Raw genomic sequence first — 22059 nt, 5'->3', positions numbered from 1 at the left:
TCTGGGTGTCGGATTCGACCCTGATTCTGATATAGGAGGTCTCGTCAGTAGTCGATATGAATTTTCCTTGAGACTTGTCCACTAGAGTTGTGAACCAGATCTGTCTCGACCACCAAGAAGCTAGGATAATGCAATTGGCATTGTCCATTACTATCTTCGCCAGGACCCTGGTGATCATGAAGGGGGGAACATGAAGAGCAATTGATTGTTCCATGCGTTCGCAAACATGTCCCCCATTGATCCCAATCCGAGCCCCCCTCTGCTGCAGAAAAATTGGCACACCGAGTTGCTCGGTGTTGCAAAGAGGTGTATTGTGGGGTGTCCCCACATTGCAAAGATGTTCGTGATGACTGTAGGGTGAATCTGCCACTCGTGTGTCGTAGCGGTTCTTCTGCTTAGAAGGTCTGCTAAATAATTGTTTTGACCCGGAATGTGTATTGTTGTTAGCGATATGTTTCAGTGGTTGCACCATTCCCATGTGTATGGTTAGCCTCGTTAACAAAAGGGATTTTCTACCTCACTGTTTGTTGATATAGAATACTACAGTCGTATTGTCTGAAGTCACTTGGACATGGTGACCTCGAAGTTCTTTCGAATTATTTTAGTGTCTTTTGAACAGCAAGCAGTTCCTAGATGTTGATAAAAGCCCTCTTTTCTTTGGTTGTCCAAATCCCCTGCACCTGCAGGGATCTACAGTGACATCCCCAACCAGTGTTGGATGCGTCTGTGGTAATTATTTTTGATGGAATGGAGATCTCGAAGGGCATTCCTCTGGAGAGATTCTCTTGCAAAGTCCCCCAATGAAGTGATCTTGCGACTTCGTGAGGTAACGGTAAGTGTAGAGACTTGGCATCGTGCCACGGCTTGAGCATCCTGGTAAACCATAGCTGGAGAAGCCTCATTTTGAGGCAGGCGAAAGGTATGACTGTGGTTGTCGATGCCATGAAACCCAATAATCTTTAAATTTCATGGGCATTGACTTTGTTTTGGTTCATTACGCTGGAAGCTAATGCGATGATGACCTGGATCCTTTCCTCTGGTAGAAAAACTTGGCTGGATGGGGCATAAAGTATCAGCCCAATGAACTGAATAGACTTCGTGGGGCTTAGACAGGACTTTTCTTTGTTTGTTATAAGCCCTAGATCGTGTAGTAAACTTCACGCCTGAGAGATGTCTCGAAGAAGCTTCGTCGTCCAGATACGGATGCACATGGATGCCTTGCTATCTTAGATGGGCGCACACCACCGCCATGCACTCCGGGAAGACGCGTGGTGCTGTCAACAGGCTGAAGGAGAGGACAGTAAATTGGAAAGCCCGGTTGCCGATAGCAAATCGAAGAAATTGCTGGCTGTCTCTGTGTATATCTATGAAAATATGCGTCCATTAGATCTATTGAGGCAAACCATGCATGTCTGGTTAGCAATGGCAGGATTGTAGCCAGGGATATCATTCTGAATTTTTTAGTGGTTATGAAGGAGTTTACATACCAAAGATTTAAAATAGGATGAAAGCCTCCATCCTTCTTTGGGACTGCGAAGTAACGGGAGTAAAAATAATTCATTGATTACGTGGGACAGGTATGATTGCTCCCTTCTCTAGTAGCATAGTGACTTCTTGCATTAATTTATTTTTATTTATTTATTTATTACATTTTTATACCGCCCAATAGCCGAAGCTCTCTGGGCGGTTCACAAAAATTAATTTTGTGTAGTTCCGATGTCCATTAAAGGAGGAGATGGTGGAGTTATCCTCACTATTCCCAATGGGGGCATCAGGAATAGTCGAATTCCACCCGATAGCCATTTGCTACAATGGTTAACACCCATGCATCTGAAGTTGCCGCCAAGGCCATAGCGAGTCGACCTCCGAAGGGAGTCATGTTCTGTCGATGCGGTGGGATCAGTACTGATGAGTCAAAGGCATTGTTTTTCGTTGTAGAACTACTTGTGTTGGTAACAAAACTTGGAAGAAGAAGTGAACTTGGAAGAAGAACTGACGCTTGTTTTGTTGAGAGAGCTGTTGCTGCTGTCTGAATGATGAACAGTTTCCTTGATATTGGTTATAGTCCAATGTCTGCTGTCAGTACCAGCGTCTAGGCTTTGTTTGTTGTGTAGTTCCGATGTCCATTTTCTTGGCTGTTGTTTTAGCTTTCTGGACTGTATCCATCGCGTCGTCTGTTTTAGTATTGAACAGTCCCACTCCATCAAATGGCAAATCTTTGATGCGCAATCTAGCTTCTTGAGACAAATGGGCCAACCTTAACCAGGCATGTCTCCTCAAGGCTACGGCTCTGACCATGGCTTTCATACCGCAATCAGCCCGGTGTCATGCTGTATGTATTTCTTGTCTTGCTAATTTGATTGCTTCAGCTTGGAAAACGCGTGCAAGTTCTCTATGATCATCCGGCAGATGGTTGCACAGAGATCCTATCTTCTCCGAAAGGAAGAGTTGATAGCGACCCATGGTAGCTTGGTAATTGAAAACTTTCAGGCTAAGCACTGCTGAAGAGTAAGCCCTGCACCCCATTAAGTCCATTTTTCGACCCTTCGTATTCACAGGTGCGGAATGAAGTCTTTGTGAGCAAATCTGGGTCAACTCCACAATAATTGAATTGAGAGAAGGATGCGTAACTTGTCAGCTCGATGTTTGAGTTTTCTTTGAGAATGCTTGGCAAGCTTGAACTTTATGTCCTTCCCCTAAGCAGAAGAAGAACAAATTGTGGCCGTCTGAGGACACTTCTTAAACGGAGCCCGGAGGGCCATGCACCTTGGAGTGGTGATTAGAGATCACAAGAAGAAAAAAGAGAAAAGATTTTTTTTTTACAATTTTAAGATAGAAAAAAGAGAAAAAAGGAGTGTAGAAGGAAATAATCTCAGCTATTTTTTTCATATTACAGGTTTGACAAAGTTGTTCCTGACGATGCAGCCGCAATGGCAGTCGAAGAACTGAGGAATTGGGCAGGAACCCTCTAGTACATGCACACTACACTCAAAGACTCAAGTAGGGGAGATTTGCACTTTAACAACTTGGAGATTAGGGAAGGGACAGTGTGTGCTGATTATTAGATAGAAACCTCAAATTGGTCTTTGCTTTTGAGTGGCTGCTTTGTTTCCTTGAAAAATCACATTTTTAGGAGTGGATTACAGGAAAACTGCTGCACAGATGTGTCTGAGATTTTTCACAGATGGCTAACACCAGCCCATCTGTACGTTGCCCAAGTTATATTTGTGTATCTTGAAAACTGAGAAAGTTATAGCCCTCTGCATTGACTGGATTGCATGAAAAATCACATTTCATTGCAAGAAAACTGCTGCACAGATGTGTTTAAAATTTTCAATACATGAGTAGCTCAAGGCCATCTGTTAGGTCAGCAAGTTTCATGTTTCTATCTTGAAAAATAAAGAAGTTATAGGCGGTTATTTTTTCTAATGCAAGTCAATGAGAATGATTCGGACATCCGAATCTCGCTTTGGATTCAGATCCAAAGCAAATCGGGGAGGTCTGAATCTACCCGAAGCAAATTGGGCCCAATTTGGAAAGTCCGAATAGGGGTCCGAAGTGAATCGGAGGGTCCGTGCACAGCCTAATGGCCTTGGCTCTAATATGAAGAGGCAAGGATTATGAAGCTAATACAACATCATAAACCTGATATATTATTTTTACAGGAAACACATGTATGGTCTAAATTTAAAACGATATTATCCCACCCCATATTTGGAGATTAATATAGTACAAGTGGAACTTCTAAATCCGGGGGGGGGGGGGGGCTACTATCTGAATAGGTAAAACTTGTCCCTTTGAAGCACACACACACACATATATATATTTTAAAATACTCAAATGGAAGATATATCTTTATTACAGGGAAAATAGCTGAATGAATAATTACACTTAGTTCGTATTACACTACAAATCAACAACAATCGCAGTTTATGATAAATATGGACAATATTGCAAAGGGAGATATTCTACTGTGACAGGGGGATGGAACACCAATATTATATTTAATAGAAACTTGAATTGTTCTGCAAAATCTCCTAGACCAAGAAGGGAAGCAAAAACTATACAGAATAAATTAAAGGAATTAGATTTGTTAAACATATGGCACCATTATAATCCTACTTCTAAAGACTTCTTTTTTTCCTTCTAAATATAATTCTTATTCCAAAACAGACAATTTTTGGAGTTCAAACTCTTTAGCTACACAGGTGTCTCACATAAATTTTGGCCTGATCCTGGTTACAGACCATGCACTGCTTTCCTGTAAGGTAGAAATCCAGGGTCCTTGGATTGGTGAGAGCCACCACATGTATACTAGATCCTTGCCCTTCTTGGCTTATAAAAGCTGCCAGAGGGGGACTGGCTGAGTGGGTAAGCGGAGTGGTCAATGCCTCCTTTCGCCAAGGAAGGGTCCCAGCCTGTTTAAAGGAGGCAGTGGTACGACCCACACTGAAAAAGCCCTCCTTGGCCCCCACTGTATTGGATAACTACCGGCCAGTCTCCAACATCCCATTTTTGGGCAAGGTATTAGAGTGTGTGGTGGCCTCCCAACTCCAGGGATTCCTGGATGAGATGGATTATCTAGATCCATTTCAATCTGGCTTCAGGCCTGGTTATGGGACAGAAACAGCTTTGGTCGCCTTGGTGGATGATCTTCGCCGGGAACTAGACAGGGGGAGTGTGTCCCTGCTGGTTCTGCTGGACCTCTCAGCGGCGTTCGATACCATCAACCATGGTATCCTTCTGGGCCGCCTTGCTGGGATGGGTCTTGGAGGCAGTTTTACAGTGGCTCCATTCCTTCCTGGATGGATGTACCCAGAAGGTGGTACTGGGGGACTCCTGTTCGACTCCTTGGCCATTGGCCTGTGGAGTCCCTCAGGGCTCTATTTTTCCCCCCATGCTATTTAACATATACATGAAACCGTTGGGAGAGGTTATCCGGAGTTGTGGGTGTTGGAATCCTGGATCAGGGTTCTGGATATGTTTCCAGGGATTTACTAATTGCTGAGGAGCTGGAGGAATCAGAAGACTCAGCAGAAAACTTAAAGGTCAACGTTGCACCTGGACATTGATGTCATGATTGAATAATTGGTGACTTGATTGTTTCAATTAAGGGATTGCAAGCAGTTGCATCATTGTACAGTTAGCCTATAAAAAGGATTGTATTCCCATGTACATGTATCAGAATTCAGATATCAGAAATGATCACTCTATGAGAGCTGTATTGACTGACCGTATGTAAGTATTTGTGATTGCCATAACTAAATTATATTTTTATATGCCAGTAAAGGTTTATTTAAACCTACTGAAAGTCTCAGTCTTAATCTGCGTCTGTGCTGAGTTTGTTGGAAACCGCTGCAAAACTCTGTTATAAGGTTATTGGCCAGAAGCCCAGTCTGGCAATAACTAAAATAAGGTTGTAAATATTAGACCAACATATTCCAATAGGTTATGGGCCCAGCCCCTAAAAACAACCAGCAAGCAGAGTGGTTACAGCAAGAACAGTAGGACTGAAGGATTAAGCCGTGGTTGATTAAATTCCTGAGCGTCTTTGTTGAAAGTCGTAGGAACAGGCAGCCGGAAAGCTATTTCGGATAGCTGGTGTCTGAAAAATCACACGGAGAGAACTGGCAAGAGTGGTTTTGAATTTAAAGGGGGCACTGAGGAAGCTGAAACTGTATAGCTGGTCAGGCCCTAAAAGAAATTAAACCACTGAAGGGGTTGTATATCAGAAACAACCTGTTAAATTGAAAGTATGGCATTAAACGTTGGGAACACTGTCCCTATGGAATTACTTACAGACGAAAATTACATGTCATGGTCATTCAAGTCAGAAATGAGCCTGAGAAATCTTGATCTGTGGGAGGTTGTAACTGATGCCCCAGCAGAAGATTTGAATGCAGCAGATTTACAGGCGTGGAGACGTCGCGCAGAGCGGGCAAAAGCCCACATTGTTTTGTCCATGAGAAATGACCAACTGTCGTATATAAGCAGAGAAGACACAGTTGATGTTATCTGGATTAAACTGAGAACTGTATATGTTAGAGATATCGCAGGAGCTAGAATAAGTTTAACCAGAAAGCTCTACCGCACACTGATGAAAGAGGGAGAAGATGTAAAAGCCCACTTGCAGAAATTAAGAGACTGTTTTGAAAGTCTAAATGCAGCAGGCTTACCTCTCAGTGACGAAATGAAAACGTATGTGGTTTTGTCGAGCTTATCACCGTCCTGGGACGTGCTGGTGACAACTTTAGAAGCAATGAGGATCCAAGACATGACTTTAAATTTGATATCGGGCAGATTGATAGAAGAATGTCAAAAGAGGACTTTGAGAAAGTCAGCCCAAAGCAGTTCAGGCGATAAACCAGACGCGTTTGCAAAATGGTCTGGGTATGAAGGGGTTAAGGCTTTGGTGAAGAAAGAGGAAAATAAGTCAGCGTTTTCAACTTCGAGAAAGCCCAAACCTAAGAAACCTCTACAGTGCTTCAGGTGCCAGAAGTTGGGACATTTGCAAAAGGATTGTAGAGTTAAATTACAATCAGAGCCCAACAAAGAGGACAGAGGGAAAAATAAATCAGTGCAGCTAGTGACGGCAGAAGAAAGGAGTCAGCTCTGCAAGCAAGCAGGAGGAAAGAGCTTTCAGTGGCTCATAGACTCTGGATCTTCTACAGTGATTTCGAATAGACCTGACTTCTTCCAGGACTTCAGGGACTCTTCTGAAAAATCTATCACGCTGGCTGATGGCAAAAAAGTTCAAGTGTCTGGCGAAGGCTCGTGCAGACTACCTTTTTTGAAAGAATGCTTTGATAATGCATTGCTTGTTCCCAGTTTAAGTTATTCTCTTCTAGGAGTGTCAAGTTTAACAGAAAAAGGTTTCTGTGTGTCTTTTGAAAAAGACAAATGCTTTATTCGAAAGCATGGACTCCTAAGAGGAACTGCAAAGATGCAGAATGGATTGTATTTTATACAGGACAATCCAAATGAGGAAGAAACTCCAGAGGTGCAAGCAGGTTGTATGGAAACTTTTGAAAATGTTCCTAACCATGACAATTGCATCCATGTTTTACATAGGAGGCTTGGACATTCGAGTTTTAAAGTTCTGAACAAAACTCTGAATTTTTCAGAGGGTCTAAAAGTTCAGAAATGCAACAATTTTCTCGATTGTTTGATTTGTAAAGTTGCCAAGTCGAAACAGAGGAATATTCCACATGTCAGAGACTGGCGGAGTCAACACGTATTGGGACTGGTGCACATGGATCTGACCGGCCCGTTTCCAGAGAGCTATGGAGGAGCCAGATATGCTTTAGTCATTCTGGATGATAAAACCCGTTTTTCGTGGGTATATTTGTTAAAGCACAAATCTGAATGTTTAGACACGGTGCAGGAATGGGTTAAATTCGTAGAGAGAAAACTCCAGAAGCAAATACGTGAGATTTTGACGGATCGGGGAGGCGAGTTCCAATCGACCCGTTTTAAGCAGTTTTGTAAAAAGACTGGCATAAGTCATAAATTATGCAGCCCGAGGACACCGCATCAGAACGGCAATGTTGAGAGGCGCATCGGCGTGCTTAAAGAAAAAATGGAGTGCTTGTTAAAGGACGCCGAAGCAGAGCCACAATTGTGGGGAGAAGCGTTTGTGGCAGCCAATTACCTTTGTAACAGGACTTGGACTAAAACCATAAATAACATTCCTTTCTTTTTGCTTTACAACAGGAAACCAAATCTGAAGCACTTGAGAACTTGGGGGAGTTTTGCTGTTGTAAATGTTCCAATTTCACAGAGACGTACTTTTTCACCGAAGGGTATTAGATTACGCTTTGTAGGTTATGATCACAACAACTGGAGGTTCTTGTGCGAAGGGGGAAGGATAGTGGTCTCTAGGTCAGCTAACTTTAGTGAAGCGAATTGGAAAAGAGTGCACGGCAACCCGGAAGTGCTGGTAGAACTAGAAAGCAGGCAGGAGCCTGAATTGTTGGTTAACCGACAAAGTACAGAGACTCAAGAGTTAAGGCAAGAAGAACAGCAGGAAGAAGCTCCAAGACGCAGTCAAAGAGTTAATAAAGGCGTACCACCAAAGTGGTACGGCTTTGAAGCTTGCTGTGTGAATTATGAGCCTAATTCTTACTCTGAAGTAAAGAAGTTGAATTCTTTACAGAGGCAGCAGTGGGAAAGTGCCATGCAGAGAGAGTTAGACAGTCTCAGAGAAAACGGAGTGTTTGAAGAGACGAGTTTGCCAGTAGGGCAAAAATCTCTAAGCTGTAGGAAGGTGTTTAGACGCAAGCAGTTAGAGAAGGGGTGAAGAAAGTCAAGCCTCGGCTGGTTGCCAGAAAAGTTAAGGAGGCAGTTTGAAATTGAATGTTCTTCCAAAATGTTTAAATCTTTTGTTGTTGGAAAGAGTTTTTCCTAGGATTGAAAAAGGATCAAGCAGATGAAAGAAGTTTTTGCTAAGCAATGTGATTGCAGGATTGCAAAGGGAAAAAGCCCCATGGAAATGAATGTGTGAAGCAACCTGCAAAAGAAACAGCTTTAGCAACTTCAGGCTTGTATCATTTGGTGGTGAACAGTTTGATTGTCTGTTTTGTTACTATTCTCAGCAGGTTTATGGTGGCGTTTGAAAAGATAGGAAGCAAGTGAAGTTTTTCCTATGAGGCTAAGTATTGTGCTGGTTTTTGGTAAGGTTACTTGGCTAATTCAGTAAATAAAGGACTTTTAGGTCCCGGTGGAGAAGCCAGTGACAGTTAAAGTTAAAGCACATAGCCACAATTTTTCAAAACATGAAAAACACAAAGAAAGTGGAAGTTTATTGTGAGTTTATTGTGAGTCTAAAGAAAACCTTGCTGACATGTTCACAAAGCCACTAGGTCCCACCAAACACCGGGAAGTTTGTGAAACTTTAGGTTTCAGGGAGGACAAATGTAAATAACTGTACAATGTGTTGTTAAATCCAGTGTAAACATATGAAGGGGTGTTGGAATCCTGGATCAGGGTTCTGGATATGTTTCCAGGGATTTACTAATTGCTGAGGAGCTGGAGGAATCAGAAGACTCAGCAGAAAACTTAAAGGTCAACGTTGCACCTGGACATTGATGTCATGATTGAATAATTGGTGACTTGATTGTTTCAATTAAGGGATTGCAAGCAGTTGCATCATTGTACAGTTAGCCTATAAAAAGGATTGTATTCCCATGTACATGTATCAGAATTCAGATATCAGAAATGATCACTCTATGAGAGCTGTATTGACTGACCGTATGTAAGTATTTGTGATTGCCATAACTAAATTATATTTTTATATGCCAGTAAAGGTTTATTTAAACCTACTGAAAGTCTCAGTCTTAATCTGTGTCTGTGCTGAGTTTGTTGGAAACCGCTGCAAAACTCTGTTATAAGGTTATTGGCCAGAAGCCCAGTCTGGCAATAACTAAAATAAGGTTGTAAATATTAGACCAACATATTCCAATAGTGGGATGCGGTGCCACTAGTATGCTGATGACACCCAACTCTTCTACTCCTTTCCACCCAATTCCAAGGAAGCAGTTTCTGTGCTAAACCGATGTTTGTTGGCAGTAATGGATTGGATGAGGGCGAACAAATTGAAGCTTAATCCAGGTAAGACAGAGGTGCTCCTGGTCAGTCGAAAGGCAGATCAGGGAATAGGGATTCAGCTTGTGCTGGATGGGGTTACACTCCCCCTGAAGAGGCAGGTCCGCAGCTTGGGTGTACTTCTGGATTCAACCCTGAGCCTGGATGCCCAGGTTGCGGCGGTGGCCAGGAGTTCATCTGCACAGTTAAAGCTAGTGCGCCAGCTGCGCCCGTTCCTAGAGATGTCGGACCTGGCCACAGTGACACATGCCTTAGTTACATCGCGATTGGATTACTGTAATGCGCTCTACGTGGGGCTGCCTTTGAAGAGTGTTCGGAAACTCCAGCTGGTTCAAAGAGCTGCAGCCAGATTGTTGACTGGGGCTGGTTACAGGGAGCACACAACTCCCCTGTTAAAACAGCTCCACTGGCTTCCAGTCTGTTTCCGGGCACAATTCAAAGTGCTGGTTATGACCTATAAAGCTCTATATGGTTCAGGTCCAGGTTATTTGAAAGAACGTATTCTCCCTTATGAGCCTGCCCGTGCTTTGAGATCTTCTGGAGAAGCCCTTCTTTCAGTCCCACCTCCTTCACAGGCACGCTTGGTGGGAACACGGGAGAGGGCCTTCTCGGTGGCTGCTCCGGTGCTCTGGAACTCTCTTCCCGGGGAAGCTAGGCAGGCTCCCTCCTTGATGGGCTTTCGGAAGCAGGCTAAAACTTTTTTGTTCAAGCAGGCCTTTGGAGAATAATCCAGCCCTCCATCTATGTTAATGTCTTATAATTTTGTTGTGCATTTTTTAATTGTTTATGGTTTTGTTTCCCTCCCTCCCCCCCATGTATATTTTAAACTTTATAAGGCCGCCTTGAGGCCCAGCATTGGGCAAAAGGCGGGATACTAATAATAATAATAATAATAATAATAATAATAATAATAATAATAGAACTCCTACAGTCAAATATAAAAACTCCAGCATGGAGGCTTAATCCAGCTCTTCTAACACAAGGTCCCTTTATAGATGAAATTAAACAACCTATTAAAAAGAGAGAGAGAGAGAATTCTGCCCCAAGAAAGATGCCAGCAATCTTGTACTTTGAAAACAATACTGAGCAGCCTTTTTAAAGGAAGGTTCTACCAAAAGAAATCAAAGGAAGAGAGACTGAGAGAATGTTCCCACCTGATACATTCTCTCAGTCTCTCTTCCGTCAGTTAAGATTTACACTACTCTCAGGAGGGCTACAGACAAGGTACTTGCGCAATTTTTTTTATCAAACTGTCTAGATTACATTGCACTATTCTTGATATTTATGATTAACAAGGTTTTCCAGTTAAATGCATTTAGTATATGTCGTTGCAGGTTAGATTTTACTCCTTGCAACATTCTGGGTAATATAATTTTTCAAATCCTATTCAGGAAGGTAAAAAGTTCCTTTACCTCATTATATTATGTAATTTGTTATAATGGTTATCCTGTGAAGTAATACTTATCTACCTTTCTTCAATTTCTAGTGTTCAGTCAACCACGGTTGTCAGAGTTCACAGCACATTTTCTTTCTTAATGACTGTCATTGATTTAACTCAAACATTCTGCTACTGATAAAGTTTGAAACAGTTTTCACAGTCTGGAGTTACCGTTTAGATATAAATAGGTTTGTTAGATGCATGTGTTAGATGTAGACAGTTTTTGTACATGAATTTCATGACATTGTGTTTATTCAAATGGGTTTTTGCTCAATGCTGCGTAGAAGATATTTTGTCTCAAACTGTAATTATTCGTCATGAGCCTTGTACTTATGTAATTGGTGTCATATCTCAATGTACATTGATTATTCTCATTAGAGTGTATTAATAATACATTCCAGTAATTGGTGTTACTCCTCAATGTACTTTGATTATTCTCAGTAGAGTTTTCTTATAACATATTGTACATGAATGAATTCTGGCAAAGGTTTATTTGGGTATATATATATATATATATGCCTGACAATATAGATTCAACTATCACCAACTTGCACACACTCGTATTTATTACCATCTCTGGGTCCTCTTGTTTGTTCCTGTTTCCATAGTGAGGGTTCCTCTCTTTTGTGCTATACTGACTGGCTAATAAGCAATAAAGTGTTGTTGTTACCCTACAAACATTAGCCATGGAACAAACGGATTAAAAGCTTGTTGCAGTCACTTCTTACTAGCACTTCTTACCTTCTTTCAACTTCTGGTTTATCAATGAGAAACTAATCTAAAAATTTGCCATTATACCTCTGGTTCATTAGCCATGTAAACAAGACCATGGTCAGTAGCAATACAAAGAAAGGCCAGAATGGATGCCCATTATCACAATGCTAGACAAGGATCGTTCCCTCTTTTTATCCAAATAGCTCCTGAATTTACACTGCCTCAATGTGCAGAGAACAGAAATCCCAATGAGGGACTCAAAGAAAACTGCCCAAAGAAACCTCAGAAATAAGTCCCTTTGATTTCAATAAAGCTTACTTACAGATAAATGAATATAGGATTGCAGCCTCTTCACATCTGATCATGCAACCAGCAGGTGCTCTCCACAAAGATGCGTTCAGAGCCTAGGAGTTTCACACACACTCAAACATGTCAAGCCAAACCATGCTATGCACCTTTATTATCTTGCTGGGACAGAACAATTCTGGGACAAGACAATACTTTGCAATCAACCAGACATAAACAAAAAAGAAAAACACACCTACCTCACTGACATAATGACAAAAATGTTGCAGAAAAGGAAGAGGAAAAGAGAAAAATATATCACTAGCTATGGAAGCTGAAGAACTATGGCAACAGGAAAAAGTTACAGTTATTCCTTTTGTCACATCAGTCACCAGCATCACATCAATTTTTAACATAAAACCGTCAGAAACTAAGCTTACCAAAATACATCCACATGTCCAGAAATCAGTCATACTTAAAACATGTTCAACAGTCATAGTCAGGAAATTTCTAAATCAGTAAAATACAATATGACTTGGTAAAGCCCATCATTTTCATCTAGAAAAACCAACACAAGTAAGAAAAGCAACAATAATAATAACGGCAACCCTGTTATTTTTTTTAATAAGGATGAACAATTATCAGCAATTGTTACAAAATATACACCATGCCAATTATATCAAAGCAAATTGGAGAGGAAGGTCTATGGGTCAAAATGCATTATTAAAAAAATTAATTACTACCTTCTAGCACCAGCTAGAGACTCACTTCTTCCTTTGTACTATGGAGCAAGTAGGCACAAATACCTCAATCTATGTTGGGAAAGAATTTCCTTCATGACTCAAAATTCCTGATTCCTGAGTAAAGAAAGTCTGTGCTGCTCATCTTAGCCCCTGGCACATTATGCTCTCTGTAAAGGTTGCCAAGAGAAAGTGTTTTGAAAGTCAAAAATATCACAGCAACTCCTATATAGGACGTATTAAAGCAGTAGATGAGACATAATATTGAGCTCACCACTATTGGAGAAGCCTCATAAATGAACCAAGAGCAATCATAACTTCCGAAGACTCCAATACTTTACAAGCACATCAATACCTCAAGCTGAAACTATTTCCAAATATTCAGCTTCTTTAAGAGTTTATTTTGCAATATTAACTTCCAAACCAGTGTTTTATTTTAGCATCAAACAAAATCCTAGTGAAATTCATCATTTAAAGCATAAAAATGAAACTTCAGAACTAGTCTGACTTTGGCCTGATCTGCAAAAACAAAACAACCCCCCCCCCAAATCAGTTTTCTCCATATTTTCCATCCTTCCCGGGGGGGGGGGGGGGGGAGATGAAAGGTTTAAATTAGAGTAACTAAATTTACTTCTATGTCCTTATCTTCCCTGGCAATTTTGTAATTAATCCTTCTGTAAGGATCAGTGCCGAGAAGGTTCAGGGGTGAAAGCTATGTATTTTGCTTCATACGAAATTAAAAATATGATAGAGGATGATACAGAAAAATGGATATCCATGGAAATTAATGGTGTTGGTTCATATTATAACATGTTGTCCTTTTTATCTTGGAGAGCTAAAGAAATTCAGAAAATCAACAACCCATTTCTATTACGCATCCTGAAAATTTGGAACCAATGGGTAATTTTTTTAGTCCTATTGCAGAATTGGGACCAAACCTCATAGCCATCGTCCTCTACACTACTGGCTTGGTCCCTTTAATGTGTACCTAATCAGTAAGCCAGCGAACAGTAGAGCAGCAACTGTTTTGACTGCTCTTGCCACACAACTCTAGTTTACAACTTAGCAGTATATCCAGTGGTATCATGCTCCTGTTGAAAATTGGGGGGGGGGGGGGGTTTACAGCAACCGTACAGTTTAGCCCACGGTTAACACTGAAGTTCAAATTTGGGGCTGAGGCAAAAAAAACCCACATATAAAACATCCATCAGTTTGCAACAAAGGTCAGTTTACTTAAATTGCTCCTTCAGGTGACCTCTCAGACTAAATCCAGCACTTAGTTGCTTATAAGAAGTCTCATGCTACAATACTGTACATACAGACAGGTAGTGCTTTGAAATACTTCACACTACAGTTATATGTTGCACACCAATAAAGACCTGAGATAGAAAGAGCAGAAAATCCTGCCTTTTCTGCTATCTTTTGTTTCCTGAGTGGAATCAACTGATATGCAGACAATGTGATGTGCATGTCCTGAGTGGGCATCTGCTTTCCAATCACAGATACAGTGAAATACTGGTTTTCTCCACTGATTTCTCTCACTTTTAGCTGGGGAGAGAGAAAGTAAAGAAAATTCTTGATATCAGAAAATCAAGTATGTGTTGTCTTTACTCTTAAATAGCCTTATCAGACGAGTGCTTTATAGCATGCTTGTTACTGGCCACTCATGTATGTTAGTGGGTCCTTTGGACGACTACGTCCACCTCCTGCAGGTCTCCCAATTCTTTTGTCAGTTTTAGGATCACAAAATAAACCTGTTTTAATTAGATTCTTCTGAGGTTACACTATAAAATGACCACTAGATGGCTCTGTCCTTACTGAAATCTACAGGCCACATTGTCGTCTCTTCTCCGTGAAAAGGGCTCGTTTCAAAGGCAGAAGAGAACAAGAAAGAGAGCCCATGTTAAGGAAACACAATTTCCCATCATCTCATGAGCCTCATCTTTGTGGGGAAAGGGGACGATAGGAAGGAGAACAGCTGGAAAGTGGATGAGAAGGCATGTAAGTCTGTTACAGAGAGGAAAGAGAGAGCCCAGGGCAGGGGAGAAGGACAGCATGGAGGAGGAGGAGGTGTACATTTACACAAAAGTAAATGTGGTGCTTCATATCCATAGAGCAAAGCTTTTCAGTTAGTTATGAAAACTGATGAGCACCACACAAACCCCTAAACAAATCAATGCTTGGGGAAATGCATAAAAGAAATAATGCAGAATGGACAACGTTACCTGTGAAATTGTCACTTACTGCATCTTATATGCTTTGATTTGTACAATGTAATCTTATGTATGGTTACTCAGAAGCAAGTCCCACTGTGTTAAATGTGGAGTCTATGCCTTGGAGCATTTATCCAGAACTGTAGCATCAGTGATTGAGGGTTCAGTCCTATAGTAGATCCAAAACAAGGCAATAATAGCAGTAGGGATAAGAAAAACAGTTGCAAAACAGGAGACCAAGAACAAACAAGAAAGACAGCTGAACTGGCTGTTCCCCAACATGTTTTGACATGGGGTCTTTATCAAGGGAACTAGAGAATGTGAAATATTAAAAACATGGTAAATTATATATAAAATATACATTAAAACTTTTCATACATATATTTCCAAAGCTATCATGAATTAACTGACTAAAACATTTACTAAACTGTTCTAATAGTGATGTTAAAATTCTCTATACATATGTTCTACAAAAAGTGCTCAAGACCTGAGAAATAACATGTATTTAAAAACCAAAACGTTTAAATACAAATTTGTATATCTTCGAAAAGCTCTGGATAGCATTTATTTAAAATCACAGAATATATCGGTTGACTTAAAAATAATAAATAGTTTTTATGTTATTTAGATGCCAATAATGATCATGCAGGAAGATGTTTTAAAAAAATACTTACAAAATCTTAAGAGGCTTTTCAGGAGAATTCCCTTTCCCTATCCAAAGATTAAAAGGTATTATATCTTTCAAAGCATAAATAGGATGTCTGTTAATCATCTGATCCTGGCTAAACTCAATGAGGCTTAATTGTTCTCTTTTTCTCAGTCTAATAGCAGGGTTTTCAGCTAAGGCTCAGTATCCTCAATGGTAGGAATTCTGTCAGGACTCCAAGAGTATCATTTCAGGAATTTTGAAGTGCCGACATGCATAAGTACATTGTAGAGCCTATTCCAAGAGGGAGAAGTAGTCAATGTTATTGTTTAAACTTGAAGGAGTTACAGTATCAAGCCTTAAGATCCACATCGTTTCCTTTCTTTCTGCATAAGAGCTCTTTCCTTCTCTCTTGGGTAATCTGTTATAGGGCTGAAAATAAAATATTTCCTGCTTTATGTCCATATTGTAAATAATGTTTGACTAAGGGTTAACCTATTTTTGTTTTATGTTGTTATGGTGTTCTTCAATTCTTACCTTCAATTTGTGAGTACTCATTCCTACATACATTAAATATAAAGGTGGTGAAAACTTTGTATACTGTCGCTGACTATGTGTAGGGTGACCATATGAAAAGGAGGACAGGGCTCCTGTATCTTTAACAATAATGTAGAAAAGGGAATTGCAGCAGGTGTCAATTGAAGAGGATGAAATTCTCTCTTCATCACAACAGTTAAAGCTGCAGAAGCCCTGCCTTCTTTTGTATTTGGCCACTCTACTATAGCTATAGTGTTCTTTCATGCGCCTTGTGAATAACTTCAACTGGGTAAACTCTTACTTTTAAAAACTCTCTTTAATTTTGCAGATTCTCTTTTATAGTCCTTAACTTCTGTTCAATTTCTGCGTATTTTCAAGAATTGGCTCAAGGGGATGTTCTCTTTCATGTACCTAGAGTGTGAGCTCTGAAAATGTAAGTAGGAGTTGCAATCTGTGGGTTTCTTGTATGTGATTGTTTGTAATTTTCTTACTTTTTAATAACATAATGTTCAGATAATTAATATAGGTGTCACTAAAATGCATTCCAAACTTAATGTTTAAATCTTTCGGATTAAACCATTCAGAAAAGGAATGCGATCTGTTGCTATCACTAATCCAGATGGTAAAGATGTCATCAATATAGTGCCACCATTTCAAAATATCCTGTGAATATGTATTAGAAGCAAAGATAAAACTCTCTTTAAAAAAAACCCATGTATTTTAAGTATTTTTAAAACAATATCTTCCTGTATGATCATTATTGGCATCTAAATAATATAAAAACTATTTATTATTTTTAAGTCAATTGATATATTCTGTGATTTTAAATAAACAGTATACAGAGCTTTTCGTTGAAGATATACAAATTTGTATTTAAACATTTTGGTTTTTAAATACATTTTATTTCTCAGGTCTTGAACACTTTTTGTAGAACATATGTATAGAGAATTTTAACATCACTTTTAGGACAGTTTAGTAAATATTTTAATCAGTTAATTCATGATAGTTTTGGAAATATATGTATTAAATGTTTTAATGTATATTTTATATATAATTTACCATGTTTTTAACATTTCACATTCTGTAGTTCCCTTGATAAAGACACATGTCAAAATGCGTTGGGAACAACCAGCATAGCTGTCTGTCGTTTGTTTTTGCAGTCCTATATTCATTTACCTATAAGTAAGCCCCATTAAACTCAATGGCCTTACTTTTGAGTAAACACACATAAGATTTCACTGAGACAGTTTGCACAAATATAGCCTAGCCAATGCAGCAATACAAACTTACACTTTGGTCTACACATTTGCTCAGGAGCTGGGCCAGCAAGTCAATTGCTTTTGCAGTACCGTATTTCTTTGATTGTAAGACGCCATCAATTGTAAGACGGACACTAATTTCAGTACCACCAACAGAAAAAAAAAACACCTAAGACACACCTGCGATTCTAAGACGCACCCCATTTTTAGAGATGTTTATATGGGGGGAAAAGTGTGTCTTAGAATCGAAGAAATAGGGTAATATGTATTGACAGGCACCTTGCATATTGTTACATGTCCCATTTTATGAGGAAGGGGCAGTGGCAAATGGAGCTTGGAAGTGATTGCAGCCACCTTAGTAATTTCTTGGATAGCAGCCAGAGATAGAAAAAGGCTATTCAATTGTTTGGAGACAACTTTTGTGGGGCCAGAACAGGCCAGAACGACCGCTTTATATTTTCAAAAAAAGCATGCCAAAAATAGTAGCATGTGTTAGAAACACCTGAGAACAATATTTTAGGACTAAAACCCTTGCAATATTATTAACCCCACAACTTCCAGAACAACTCAGCAGTCACAGTAATAGATGAGATTGAGAAAATAAGCTTCAAAACCTCCATGGAAACCACATTCCAATACCTATTCCGGGCAATAATCCATATTTTCAAAACAGGCCAGAACAGAAACTCCCAAGTGAGCTAAATCAACCATGTCACACATTACTTCAAAGGACTTACTATAACTGTTTGGTTGAGTTGGAAGTTGCCATTCCAACCTGCTTTGCGGAAGCTAGTCTATAGTCCAGAATGGGTATCGGAACATGGTTGCTTTGGACGTTTTGTGTCTTGCTATATCAATCCCATCTACTAATGCGGTTCACTTGGAAGTTGTTCAGGCCTGTTTCGCACAATACGGACTACGGCCCAGAACTTGTATTAGAAAGTGATTTCTGTGGACGTTTTATGGCTTATTCCATCCCCGCCACGGAGTTATGTGTGACTGTTGAGTTTGGTTCATTTCACTCATTCATAATCCCTATGTGAGATTCCCAGAATTGAATGAAACTGATCCATGGCCAGTGGTGACACCTTCAGAGGTTGAAACATTGATTAACTTACTAAAGCGTAACAAAGCTCCTGGGGAAGACATGTTACCACCAGAACTGTTTCTTGATAACGTTAACTGGCCCTGTGCTTGCTAAGCTGTTCTCATACATAAATACAAATGGTAAGCTTCCTAACGGTTAGGAGTACCTATCATTCAGAAGCGGCCGTTCTGTTCTGGATGTGTTCCTGGAATTATGGGATTAATAGTAATATAATATTGCAAGGGTTTTAGTGCTAAAATATTATTCTAAGTGTTTCTAAAACAAGCCACTATTTTTGGCATGTTTGTGACAATCACAAACATGTGATTGTTTTGAAATCATTAACATTTTTACCATACCAATACAGCACATGTTCCAAATATTGCAGACTGTGGCCAAGAGAATTAGCCCTGCAATATAGTCCTCCGTTAAAATTTCAGGTTAGGGATCTGAAGTTAATTTTCATTTCCATACAAAAGAATCCTAACCCCCTCTTCAACATATCCCTTATTTTGTAGCAAAAAGTAATCGACTTAAATTGCTTTTCAAGGGGCCCTCCGAGCTCAAATCCAGCGCAATCTGTGCGGTCGGTTGACTTACCTGTAGACACATTCAGCAGTTACGTTTAAAAACCGGGGGGGGGGGGGTGTCGGTCATTTCGCCCCCGCAAAACAAAACATGGGTTAAGAAGAACCCCTCTCCGCGCTACATGGGGGTGTGGAGCGGACGGGTGCCTTCGCGGCTGCCCCCTCAGCGCTACGCGAACGTCTCGGGTTTCTCCATGCCCGCCCCCGCGACCGACGCTACTGCTTCTGCCCCGAAGGAGGAAATGGCTTCCGAAGCCCACCCGCGGCGTGAGGGATTTCTCAGCCTCAATTACCTCTCTCAGATGCTTCTGCTGAATGTGGACACCAACGACGATTCCACCCGAGATCAGGACGGAGACTGCGAGCACCACCTTGGAGGTCGTCGACATGACACGATAGGACAGCCACGCAGCCCCCCACTCCCACGACCCGGAACACAAGCGTGAGCCGCAGCGGTGCAAAGAAGGCTCATAGAGCATGCGCGGCTGTCCTCGCGCTGGCATCCCTCCTCCTGCGCATGCCCAGCGGCTGAACTCCCAGAATGGGCTTCTCGATACCTTTCTTTCATAAAAGCGCCGGCGGTGTCCTTCCGCCATGCCATAGAGATAGATAAAAAAAAACAAAAAAAACCTCAGTCCCGGAATAAAACCGCAGCGCGTTTATATGAAAGCTAACTAGAATGCAGGAACAAGGTTTAATTATTAGCTGCACGGCGCTTTGTTTTCTATGGGATAATTCTTGCAAGAAACCGAACACAGCCACCGACAAAAAGTAGTCTTGGTGGAGCACTTTCATAGCCCTGGTCGTTATGCCGTACTAGAAATGCCCTCAGTGCCCCCCGTGGCTGGGCTGCTCCCCTCGCGAGGGCGAACGCAGGCTGCTCTCGGCGCTCTCCCCGCCCTCGCAGTATGGGCTGGGGATAAGTCATGATGGACGGCAATAAGTTGTTGACAGTAGCATTCTTTTAACTGTCTAAAAACTGAAAATGTAAATTGCGTGTTTCATACAAAATAAGATCTCCGTGTGAAAGAGCAGAACCAGGAACTCCTCTGCTTTCTTCTGCCACTGCGGAAGAAAATGTTGCTGCCCACTCAAAACAGCCGGGGATTCCTTCCTCGTTTCCTATGGCCAGCTATCGCTTTTCACTTTCATGCAAGGGGGAAATGGCGTCAAATGCAGCCCGGAAGTGACGTCTACAGCCAATGAAATTGTCAGTCTGCCTTTTGTAATTAGACCGATAAATCAGACGAACAAACCCTGCCTTGCTTCTTTTTTCACTTGGGATGTTCGTGTTTGGCTTTGCTAAAAGAAGAAATAAATCTGTTTGTATGCCACCCAGCGGAGCCCAACACTTCTGTATGCAATTGAGTGCTGTGATTTGAACATGGAGAAGCCTAATAAGGCAACTGAATACTGACCCTTGCTCTTCAATTTGAGGTGTGTTTTCTATGAGAGACTTTCCCTCCTAGAAATCCAATCTGGTGAACTGGAGTTGGGAGCAGATTCAATAAAGGAGGAGGCAACTGCTACTGCAGTATTTAAAAGCACTATTTAACAACCACTAAGTCCCAAAACTACACATTTAAGGAAATATGTGACGCTTATCATAGTAGTAGCACCTTTACAATCAACATTGTCTCCCTCAGCTGTTTTCCCTTCTACAGGTGGAAAATAGGTGAACTTTTGTAAGTGGAAGATCACTCACACACATGCTATACTGCAAAGCTGTTGTGCACTTCTTTCAGACTTAGCCCATTGTTAGCCTAATAATAGTAAATTGCAGAGCAATCATAACTAACACTCTCTCAGCTGAAGTCCTGCAATGGCTTCCAATTGGTGCATCTGGTTGGCCTCTGAGGAAATATGCTGAGCTAGATAAGAACATAAGGTATCCAGAGCACAGCCTTGTCCATTTTTCCTGGATGAGTTTCAGTTGGTGCAGCTCAAGGACATTGACAAGGTGCTTGGACAGGTTCACCCAACCACCTCCGTATTAGATCCTTGCCCCTCTTGGCTAATAAAAGCTAGCAGGGATGGAACAACTGGCTGGGGTAGGGAAGTGATTGATGCCTCTTTGCGAAAGGGAATGGTTCCAGGCTGCCTGAAAGAGACAGTAGTGAGACCCTGAAGAAATCTTCCCTGGACCCTGAAAATCTTAATAACTATAGGACAGTAGAAAATGTTCCATTCCTGGGCAAGGTCCTTGAGCAGGTGGTTGCAAGCCAGGCACTCTTGGATGAGACTGATTATCTGGATCCATTTCAGTTGGGTTTCAGGCCTGGTTTTGGTACAGAAACAGCCGTGGTCGCCTGTATGATGACCTATGTCGAGGGAAAGACAGGGGGAGTGTGACTCTGTTGATTCTCCTTGATCTCTCAGCAGCTTTCAATACCATCGACCATGGTATCTGTCTAGAATGTCTGGCTGAATTGGGAGTGGGAGGCACTGCATTGCAGTGGTTCCGCTCCGACTTGGCGGTTCGGCTCCAGAAGGTGGTGCTTGGGGAACATTGCTCGGCTCCATGGATTCTCCAATATGGGGTTCCACGAGGGTCAGTCTTGTACCCCATGCTGTTTAACATTTACATGAAACTGTTGGGTGCGGTCGTCTGGAGTTTTGGAGTGTGTTGTCATCAGTACGCTGATGACACACAACTCTATTTTGCCTTTTCATCTTCAACAGGTGAGGCTGTGGATGTGCTGAACCAGTGCCTGGCTGAGTCAATGGACTGGATGAAGGCTAATAAACTGAAGCTCAATCCAGACAAGACTGAAATGCTGTTAGTGGGTGGTTCTGCTGACTGGATGGATGGTGTTCAATCTGTTCTGGATGGGGTTGCAGGTTGCAGAACCTGAAAGAGCAGGTTCGTAGCTTGGGGGTTCTCCTAGAACCATCTCTGTCACTTGAGGCTCAGGTGGCCTCGGTGGCACAGAGTGCCTTTTACCAGCTT

At 41.2% G+C, this 22059-nt stretch overlaps 1 protein-coding gene across 1 annotated transcript in view; it reads right to left on the bottom strand.

Annotated features, from left to right (window-relative positions):
* Positions 1 to 19548, bottom strand: part of LOC134401286 (protein PET117 homolog, mitochondrial) — a 47080-nt gene extending 27532 nt beyond the window's left edge. The window contains exon 1 of the mRNA XM_063130043.1: positions 19403 to 19548. Within this exon, the coding sequence (XP_062986113.1) occupies positions 19403 to 19498 (96 nt within the window). The 5' untranslated portion in view covers positions 19499 to 19548. The remainder of the gene's footprint in view (positions 1 to 19402) is intronic.
* Positions 19549 to 22059: the final 2511 nt, after the last annotated feature.

The sequence above is a fragment of the Elgaria multicarinata genome, chromosome 7, assembly GCF_023053635.1.
Source record: "Elgaria multicarinata webbii isolate HBS135686 ecotype San Diego chromosome 7, rElgMul1.1.pri, whole genome shotgun sequence".
NCBI classification, from domain to species: Eukaryota; Metazoa; Chordata; class Lepidosauria; order Squamata; family Anguidae; genus Elgaria; species Elgaria multicarinata.
Note: the sequence above shows the minus strand (reverse complement) of the source record. Positions and strands in the feature narration are given on the sequence as shown.